Source organism: Nyctereutes procyonoides, unplaced genomic scaffold (assembly GCF_905146905.1).
Source record: "Nyctereutes procyonoides isolate TBG_1078 unplaced genomic scaffold, NYPRO_anot_genome, whole genome shotgun sequence".
NCBI lineage: Eukaryota > Metazoa > Chordata > Mammalia > Carnivora > Canidae > Nyctereutes > Nyctereutes procyonoides.
This window is the reverse complement of record NW_026575082.1, coordinates 20,837,595-20,848,188: the sequence shown is the minus strand read 5'-3', so window position 1 is coordinate 20,848,188 and position 10,594 is coordinate 20,837,595. Positions and strand designations below refer to the sequence as shown.

General features: G+C 43.0%; 1 protein-coding gene across 5 annotated transcripts in view; it reads left to right on the top strand.

Moving 5' to 3' along the window:
- Window positions 1–945: 945 nt before the first annotated feature.
- LOC129514539 (DNA polymerase iota-like) overlaps window positions 946–10,594 on the top strand; it is a 30,389-nt gene continuing 20,740 nt past the window's right edge. Inside the window, exons 1-4 of one of the 5 annotated variants that reach the window (XM_055333192.1) lie at window positions 946–1,131; window positions 3,128–3,238; window positions 5,327–5,491; window positions 8,341–8,493. In XM_055333192.1, the coding sequence (XP_055189167.1) occupies window positions 1,017–1,131; window positions 3,128–3,238; window positions 5,327–5,491; window positions 8,341–8,493 (544 nt within the window). In that variant the 5' untranslated portion in view covers window positions 946–1,016. Of the gene's footprint in view, window positions 1,132–3,127; window positions 3,239–5,326; window positions 5,492–8,340; window positions 8,494–9,352; window positions 9,515–9,539; window positions 9,653–10,594 lie in introns of those variants that run through there. The other 4 variants (XM_055333197.1, XM_055333194.1, XM_055333193.1 and 1 more) reach the window with 4 other exon arrangements.

Genomic DNA, 10,594 nt, shown 5'->3' with positions numbered 1-10,594 from the left:
GGCATCCTCAGGGCATCCTGGGGCATCCTCCGGCAATATTCGGGGCATCCTCTGGCATCTTGGGGATATCCTCGGGGTATCCTCGGGATATCCTCAGGCCACCCTCGGAGCATCCTCGGGTCACCCTCGGGCATCTTTAGGGCATCCTCGAGGATCTTCGGGGCACTCTCGGGCATCTTTAGGGCATCCTCGGGATATCCTTGGGGCACCCTCGGGCATCTGTGGGGCATCCTCGGGCATCTTCAGGCATCCTCGGGATATCCTCGGGGCATCCTCGGGCATCCTCAGGGCGGCAAAGGGAATCAGCATTTGCGGAGCACCTGCGGGGCGCCCGGGCTTTGCAGACACGGGAATGCGCAAGCATGTGTAGCTTTCGTGAGTTCATTCAACCTCCCGACACTGAAAACACCTTTTTTTCTGTTTTTGATGCCGCGTTGGCCCGGGAGGGCCGCGCGTCGAGCCCACGGCCCGGGTCGCCCAGGTCACGCGCGCAGCGAGGCGGAGGCGGGTTCGGAAACCCCCAGCTGCCACCCGACCTGAGCCGCTCAAGGATTCAGGCCTGACCCGCCGCCGGCGCCTTGACCCCGCGAGGGGCCCGCGAGGGACCCGCCCCACCCCAGGGCTCGCAGGCGCCGGGCGGCTGGGCCGAGGCCTCCTCCTCCCCGGGCTCCGCGGCCTCGCGGCTCCGCCCAGCACCCCACGGGGCCCCAGTTCGCTAAGTTATCCGGGGAGCGGGCCGGCCTCTTTGTCAGACTAAAAAAGGTTAAATCTGTGGGATGGGGCTGACTCCAAAGATCTCACCAAAAACAAACAAACAAAAAAACCAAAAAAAAGCTGTTTCGGCCTGAAAGCCCGCCCTTCCGGCCTGCCCGGCACGTGGGCCCAGCGCGCGCCGAGCCCGCGGCGGCCCGGACTGCGCAGGCGTGGCAGCCGGGGGGGCGGGGCGCGGTTTCCCTGGAGACCGGGCGGAAGCGGCCGGAGGCGGCCGGAAGCAGCGCGGCGGCGGCCCCGGCGACATGGAGCAGCGGCGGGCGGGGCCCGCGGAGGAAGCGGGCGGCGACGAGGCGGCGGAGGCTGGGGAGGCGGGCTGCAGCCCCGCGGCGGCCGCGCCAGAGGAGCCCGGCGGCCTCGGTCGGCGTCAATGAGGAGGGCGGGGCGGGCGCGAGGGAGGGTGCTGTCCGCGGCTGGGCGTTGGGCGGCCCAGACCCCGACGCCGGCGGCGTGGCCTCCTCGGGCTCGAGTGGGCGTGCGCGCTGCGATGCCGCGGGGAGGGGCGGGCGGGAGGCTCGGACGGGCGCATGTGCGGGGCCGCCTCCGACCTCGGGGACCCCGCCTCCTCCGATCTCGGGGGGGGGGGGCTCCGCCTCTGACCTCGGGGACCCCGCCTCCTCCGACCTCGGGGGGCTCCGCCTCTGACCTCGGGGACCCTGCGTCCTCTGGCCTGGGGGGGGCCCCCGCCCCCGACCTCGGTGGGGGGGGGACCGCCTGCGACCTGGGGGTTCCCGTCCCCGACCTCGGGGACCCCCGCCTGCGACCTGGAGGTTCCCGTCCCCGACCTCGGGGACCCCCGCCTGCGACCTCGGGTTGGGAGGGTCCAGCCTCCGACCTCGGGGCTCGGGCGCATAGCGCCCACCCGGCCCGGCGCCAGGCTGCTCTCCCCACCCCCTACCCGCTCCCCCTTTACACGTTTAACTTTTTTTTTTTTTAAACTTTTTTTTTTAATTTATTTTTTTTTTATTTTTTTATTTATGATAGTCACAGAGAGAGAGAGAGAGAGAGAGGCAGAGACACAGGCAGAGGGAGAAGCAGGCTCCACGCACCGGGAGCCCGATGTGGGATTCGATCCCGGGTCTCCAGGATCGCGCCCTGGGCCAAAGGCAGGCGCCAAACCGCTGCGCCACCCAGGGATCCCAAAAAAAAAGCTTTTTATTTACTTATTCGTGGACACACACACACAGAGGCAGAGACACAGGCAGAGGGAGAAGCAGGCTCCATGCTGGGAGCCCGATGTGGGACTCGATCCCGGGGTCACGCCCTGGGCCGAAGGCAGATGCTCAACGGCTGGGCCACCCGGGCCGCCCCGCTGGTTTTCTTTTAAGATTATTTATTTATTTATTCATATGAGAGAGAGAGGCGGAAGGAGAAGCAGGGTCCCTGCGGGGAGCGCGGCGCGGGACTCGATCGCGGGACTCGATCGCGGGACTCGATCCCGGGACCCGGGGGTCGCAGAAGCGCGTCCGCCTCCTGCAGCGCGCGGCCGGGGCCGGCTGCGGTGCGTGTGGGCTCAGTTGGCGGAGGAGCGAGCGCAGGCCCCACGCGGCGAACTGAGGCACAGACGCCACGCAGCCCCGCCGGGTTCCCCGGGAAAGTGCGGGATCCCGTTCGGGGCCACGGTAGCGCGTCGCCCTTGAACCGGTTAAGAGCTGCACAGCCCTGCACCCTCCCCGCGCCTCCCCACCCCAGGACATGAGCTCCTTTTTAAAATTCAAATAATAGTTATTTTTGTGTTTTTTTTTTTTCTTTTCCCATTTAACGAGTTCTTATCGGCAGCCTGTTAGATGCTAGGCGCCGTCCTAGACCCTGCGGATTCAGCCCCGAACTAGATGGCCCTGTTCCCCTGTGGTCCCTAAAGAGGCCTGGGGGCCATGGCTTGGCTTTTTTTTTTTTTTTTTTTTTTTGATTTAAGGACATGCTACTTAGAATGATTTTTTTAGTTGGTTGAAATCAGCGTTTGAACTTCTCTGCCCCTTAGGCTTTAATCTAGATGTTTTGTTTTGTTTTGTTTTACCATGAACTTGCAAACGACGGATTGCCTCTTGGATCTTGCGTTATCAACCAGGATATGATTTTCGGCCTCCAGGTAGCGGGGAGCCTGAGAGCAGTAAGAGTCCGCAAAGAAATAGGAGCTGAACAGGACTGGAGACCCGACTGCACGTGCAGTTTCATCTCTATGATTTTTTTTCAGATGCATTGACCCATGAATCCAGGAAAAAAAAAAAGTCATTCTGCATTCTTCTTTCTCAGTTACAGTTTTTTTTAAAGAACTGCCGGTTACTCAGACACGACCAGCAGCCTGAATATATTTATTTCTGTTTCTTTGCATGTGGCACGTTGCTTCATGATCAAGTGGTGCCCGAAGGAGGCCCTCCAGCCAGAGTCATAGTTCACGTGGACCTGGATTGCTTTTATGCACAAGTAGAAATGATCTCCAACCCCGAACTGAAGGGCAAACCTTTAGGTAACTCTGGGCATTAGCAATAATTCCTTTTTGTATAAGAGTGCTAGCTATTCATTTATGTTGATTATATTCCGATTTATTAATCCTATTAAAGATTTTGGAAGCAGTTCTTGAGGTACTTTGTAAACTCTCACGACCAGGTGTGAAACTGATAAGCCCTATTTAATAAATGCTGGATTTTATACAAGTACTATAGCCAACTGAACGTGAACAGAAAGACCATAATAAACTTGCAGTCTTGTTCTCAATGAAATTTATAATCCTCTTGTCTCAAAGTCTTACTACATTCTAGTGGAGTTTTCATCTATCCAGTTTTGAAATTAACTCTTGAATTGCACAACAGTTGGATTTTGAACAGACCCCTAAATACTTAAGGCATATAGGGCGTAAGCTTTTCACAAAAATACAAGTATCATTTTGAATAAAAGGCAAAGAGAAATTTTATGTTGAGGATTTACTTATTAATATGTTGGGTTTTTTATTTATTTATTTTTTAAGATTCTATTTATTTATTCATGAGAGACACACAGAGAGAGAGAGGGAGAAGCAGGCTCCAGGCAGGGAGCCCAATGCGGGACTCAATCCCGGGATCCTAGGACCACACCCTGAGCCGAAGGCAGGCACCAAACCACTGAGCCATCCAGGGATCCCTATGTTGGCTTGTATTTGGAAAAGTCATTTAAATTTCCAAAAATTTATTTTATGCATGTAGTAAGACTTTATCTTTTAATAGAAACATAAAGGGCAATTTTGGTTCACTGGCTGCTAACCTCTCGTGCCTGGTTTGGTTTTGATAAATCCCAGTTCAACCCAGCCTGGTTGAACAAAGGGATGATTAGTTTTTAGTATGCCAGTACCGGTCTAAGATATTTAAACTTTCCCAAGGGCGTCAAGGAGTTAGGATTGGAGGTTGTAAGTTTTCTCGTAAAGGCATTTGTAATTAGTAGTAGTATAAAACAAAGCTGCTATGTAGATAATGCTCAATAAAAAATTATTGTATGATTAAGACACAGGAATGAATGATTATCTGGAAGTGAGAAATGTGATGCTAAAAGTTTCTAGGAGAAAACAAAAGTAGTCTTTCAGTTATGCTCACCGAATGTGTGACTTTTTGGGCTGGTGACATACAGTGGTGAGTCTACCTTAATTTAATTCTGTATTAAGAGACTGCTTTTTTAGTTGAGCAAGTTACCAGTCCTATTTTTTATATAGTTCACTAATGAATCTTAAATTACTTTGACCCAGAGATTCTGTTTTGGGGCACAATCTGATATATCAAAAATCTTTATGTGAAATAACGTTTCTTGCCCTGTTTATAATATTTTAGAAACAAATGTCTGACATTGGTGGAATGGACGTAACCTTTTTCGTTCTCCCACCTGTTTGCATTTTATGTATGTTAGATGAACATTACTTTTATAATGGCAAACAAGTGGTCAACTTGTGTAAAGAGAAAATTAATTAATTTCATCAATCTTAAGCCACCACTAGTAAGCTAGAATTTTTATGATCTGTAGATCATAATTTAATCATTTTTGATAAGGAGGAGGCCTATTAATGATGCCTCACTGTCTAATATTTTTAGCTAATTACTGTGAAGAATAGTTTGATAATTATATTTATTGGGGATGGGAGAGATCTTTAATGATTACTGTATTTTGACACTTGTAACAGAACATTGCTTTATATTCTTTGGAAAGTTTTTCTAGCAGAAACCAGTAATTAATTGTACTCAGTTATTTTCTTCTGCCTTATTTTTTTGGTGAAATATGGCATACACTTTATATAGAGTGAGTTAATTCAATGTAAATCAATCTGGTTTGTATTGTCTGAAAAAAAAAATCCTAGAAGGGTTTTATTTGTATCTTTTCACTGAAGATTCCAGAGAATATACTGATTTATGATAATTTTTGTTGAATTTTACTTAATAAAACTTTGATGAATGGAGGATTTGCTTTTTAAATGAGTAGAGCTTTTTATTCTTAAAATAGATTGCATTACAACTTATAATATGGAATTAGTAGATTTTATTTTAAAATATTTCTTTAATCCTGCTCAATTTTCTCATAAAATATTTACTTTTTATAGGCGTTCAGCAGAAATATTTGGTAGTTACCTGCAACTATGAAGCTAGGAAACTTGGAGTTAAGAAACTAATGAATGTCAGAGATGCAAAAGAAAAATGTCCACAGCTGGTATTAGTTAATGGAGAAGACTTGACTCGTTACAGAGAGATGTCATATAAGGTTACAGGTACAGATCATGGGCAATGTACTTTCAGCATTAATTTGTATATAGGATGCCCATTCACTACATGAGTCTTTTAATTAGTAAAATGCCATAAATCACTTTTGTTTGCTAATGACTTTTTTTTGGATCTTGCCTGGTTTTAAAAACATTTTATACACATAAGAGGATGACTTTATATGAGCAATATTGACAAAAAAATGTATAGTTGGGAGAAATTTGGAGACTCTTATGACTGATATTTATATACTGTGAGAAAAAATGTAAAATAAAATTTGGAAACAAGATAATGGAAAGATATACCAAAGAAAGTAAAATACTTTTATTTTAAACTTAAATATGAAATTTATTTATTATTTATTTTTTAGATTTATTTATTCATGAGAGAGAGAGAGAGGCAGAGAGGCAGAGGGAGAAGCAGGCTCCATGCAGGGAGCCTGATGTGGGACTCGATCCCAGGTCTCCAGGATCACGCCCTGGGCTGAAGGTGGACGCTTAACCACTGAGCCACCCGGGCTTCCCTTTAAATACCAAATTTAAATGAATTATGAGGAAATAACTGTACTTTCATGCACTGATATTTGGGAGAGGCTTCTCTGATATTTGATTAACTTAATTAAAAACTAGATTTGTGGGATCCCCGGGTGGCGCAGCGGTTTGGCGCCTGCCTTTGGCCCGGGGCGCGATCCTGGAGATCCGGGATCGAATCCCATGTCAGGCTCCCGGTGCATGGAGCCTGCTTCTCCCTCTGCCTGTGTCTCTGCCTCTCTCTCTCCCTGTGTGACTATCATAAATAAATAAAGAAAAAAAATATTTAAAAACTAGATTTGTTAACTATTAGACAAAATAATGATGAGTATATTAATTTTTTCTTGGATTGTATACATACGTGTATATGTACACTAAATATTATAGTATAGATAAACTCTTCCATATTAAGATTTGGGTTTGAATCTTAAGAGTTTTAGTAAAGTATAGGAAAAATGAAAATGCATTTGTACTGGCATATTGCGAATATATAATAACTTAAAAACGTATAAGAATCAGCTGTTCATCTTTTTTGCTATTGTTTTTGCTTGTTCTTTTATAAATTGGAGCAGTTTTCAGATGAAAGTGTTAAATATAATATCCAAAGCCCTTTCAAATTTACAAAAAAAAGATAGTTAAGAAAAATGGATGAAAGATATAAATAGGCAGTTGACAGAAAGAACAAACCCAATGTCCACAATTATGTGGGACAAAAATACTCAAATTCATTAGTAGCTAAGGAAATTTGAATTAGTGAGAGATTGTTTTATGTCCATCATACTTGCAAAAAATAAAGAACGTGAGAAAAAGTAGAAACAAAGCATTATACTTTTATAAAAAAGTACATAAAAACATTTTTTGAAATTAGAGATATATATTGTATGGTGAATTCAAGCCCCATGTTGGTGTAATTGCATAATGACAAATATTCTAAGCATGATTTGTGCATTAATAAAAAATATTTTCTTAATTTTCTCATAGTATTTTCTGAGTTGAAGTAGGAAGATGACTTAATAGTCCTATACTGAATTTAGCTCTGAGCTATTTATGATATATAATCTTGTTTATTTTATATTTTTCTACTATATATATTATATTTTTATATGTTTTGGTCTAGATAGTTTTTTCTCTAATTACAAACTGCTCTCTTTGGCCTTGTATGTTTAATAAATGCATCTTGTTCATGAAGTTTGACAGCAAAAAAAGAGATTAACTTCAGGAATAGGTTAATGATTTATCCCTGTGACCTAGTAATAGAACCTGTATAATCAGTCAGTGCTCAGTGATCCACCAGCTTTGTGCATGGTCCCGTGTTTAATTTGCTTTTCTGCTTACTTAAAAATTATCCATTATTTTTCTTATATAGTATATACTTTTGAAACAAATTGCAGAAATTGATGAGGGAAATGCAGTAGAATCCTTTTATGTGATCAAATATTGTCAGTCTCAGATAAATGGTTTTCTCTAGGTAGATTGGAAGGGATTTTTGGTGGTCACCAGGTCACATTATTAATCATTATTGTTTTCCCTGGATATTATCAAGTTGGCATAAATAAAATGGAGATATTTTTGCTATTTCTGTAAAAAATGATCTGTATGTACTTTTATTTCTGAACTTTCATATTATATAGGACTTTGAGAACTGCATTTTTATATAAGAAGGGACTAATAGTTTTCTGCCATCCTGCTGGTATCAGTAGATGATTCAGAGAGAAGTGAAAATTCTTCTCAATGATTTCAGAGTTAACTAGTTTTAATCCGAAAAATAAGAATTAATTGTCATTTTGAATTTATTTCAAATTTTGGTTCAGTTCAGTTCAGCAAGCATTTGACTTAAGGACAAGGTATTGTGTGTTAGGTGCTGGACATTTGAAGATATGTAATTCATGATTCATATCTACTCTTAAGTAATAAGTTGGTAGATGACTAATCAAAATTTTGCATTGTGTATTTTGAAACTTAAGTGACTTTTTTTTATTCAGTAATTATTGGAAGTTTTATTTATTATTTTTTAACTATTTTATTTATTCATGAGAGATGCAGAGAGAGGCAGAGACACAGGCAGAGGGAGAAGCAGGCTCCCCGCAAGGAGGCCAGTGTGGGACTCGATCCCGAATTCCGGAATCACGCCCTGGGCCAAAGGCAGATGCTCAACCACTGAGTCACTCAGGAGTCCCAGTGGAAAACTTTATTAAAGATATTGTGGAAGTGTGAATATACATAAAACCTTTAACATATTTGATGTATTTTTAAGCACGAAATAGTTGAATCTATATTTTAGTTAGGACTTTAGATAACATCTGTGTGCCAATATTATTTCAATTTAGAGTTGTTGGAAGAATTTAGTCCAATTGTTGAGAGACTTGGATTTGATGAAAATTTTGTGGATCTAACAGAAATGGTTGAGAAGAGACTACAGCAACTTCAAAGTGATGAACTTTCAGCACTGACTGTGTCAGGTCATGTTTATAATAATCAGTGTAAGTGAATTTTTCCTCTGTTTAATAACTAAAAGTACCTACTTTTAAATTTTTTCACTGAATTCAAGGAGTTCAATGAGTTGAATTTATCTTTCTGAAAATTTTATGGCTTTTGTTGTAGGTACAGCATATTTCAGTGATCAATCTCAAATGACTAAAATTAGGTATTGCTATTCCATATTAAGTAGGCAGAAAGTGAGATTTTGATGATCTGTAGCTTAGGGCTCCATGCTCTTTTCATTTCTTTGACACATTTGGTGTTACCATTTCTTTTTTTTGTTTTGTTTTTAAGATTTTATTTATTTATTCATGAGAGACCCACAGAGAGAGAGAGAAGCAGAGACACAGGCAGAGGGAGAAGCAGGCTCCATGCAGGGAGCCCGACGTGGGACTTGATCCCGGGTCTCCAGGATCACACCCTGGGCCAAAGGCGGCGCTAAACCGCTGAGCCACTGGGGCTGCCCTGTGTTACCATTTCTTTTTTTTTTTTTTTTAATTTTTATTTATGATAGTCACAGAGAGAGAGAGAGGCAGAGACACAGGCAGAGGGAGAAGCAGGCTCCATGCACCGGGAGCCCGATGTGGGATTCGATCCGGGGTCTCCAGGATCACGCCCTGGGCCAAAGGCAGGCGCCAAACCACTGCGCCACCCAGGGATCCCTGTGTTACCATTTCTTAAGAGCCATACCTCCTTAGGTCATCCTTAAGTTATAAGAGTTGCCATGATAATAGACTTTTTAGAAAAATTTTTGATTCTCCTCAAACTGTCTTTAAGCAAAAATTTGAAGTAAACTAAATTTGTTTTTTGTTGCCTCTTCTGCTTGTTCCCTTCTATTCCCCCAGGCATCAAGACACTTATGTTGCTCTCTGAGTTCTTGAGTTACCCCTGTGGAAGCTTGTCCAGGCCTACCTGCCATCTTTTGCAAGCTCATATTCAGTCAGTTTGACAATCTTCGCCAGCTCTTAGCAAGAAAACAGAATGGTCCATCTCCTTCACATATTAAAGTATAAATGACTAATGGTATTTCCAGAGATACTTGCATTTGAAAATAAGTGTCAATAAGCCCCAGTGAATATCTGTTAAACTTTAAACACCTTGTAACTCTGCTGGTGACTTCCAAATCATACTACCATGGAAAACATGCTACTCTGCTTTTGTGTAAGACTTGCCCTGACCTTCTTGCTCCTAGGTCTCAGCATATGTGTCCTCTTATCGCTTTTTTGAGAGCTGGTGATCAATCTCCAGTCTAGTTTTCTGCCATTCTGATATTAAAGAAGAAAAGGGGTAGAGCTACAGTTCTCTTCTAGCAGAGGACATGAAGCTTTTCACATCTTTTGTACCATGTCACTTATAAGGACTGAATAGAAGAAGGTTCTAAGTAGGTTTCCGTATAATTTTTAAAGCAAATACAGTATTTGTTAGAACATATTACAGAGAGCTAGGTTTTCTTCTTCTTCTTTTTTTGTTTTAAAGATTTTATTTATTTATTCATGATAGACACACAGAGAGAGAGAGAGAGGCCAGGCTCCACGCCGGGAGTCCGACGCAGGACTCGATCCTGGGACTCCAGGATCACGCCCTGGGCTAAAGGCAGGCGCTAAACTGCTGAGCCACCCAGGGATCCCGAGAGCTAGGTTTTCTATCCTAAAGAGAAAATATCTAATTCTTTATGAATCTTTCCTCACAAGATTCTGTTAAAATTTTTTTTCAAACCTACAGTAATACAGTGAGAACACTAACTATGCCCTTCCTTGTAGATACACCCATTGTTATTTTCCTACATTTACTTTATCTTGCTCCTTCTTTATTGATTGGTTGGTTGATTGATGACCTGTTTAAAGGTAACTTGCAGACCTCATGACATTTCATCTGTAAATACTCCTGAAGATAAGGACAGCCTCATATAATCCTAATACCATTTTCACCCTGAAGAAAATGTTTCAGTATAATTTCCCTATACCCTTCATAAAAGATAAATTACATACAGATTAAGAATTGTTTTCAGTAGCACATATAGGTAGTGTGTGTAAAATTTAGATTCATACCTTTAAAGCTGTAATGTTAGCTCTTATTAATGTAATACTTCTACTTTTATGCTTG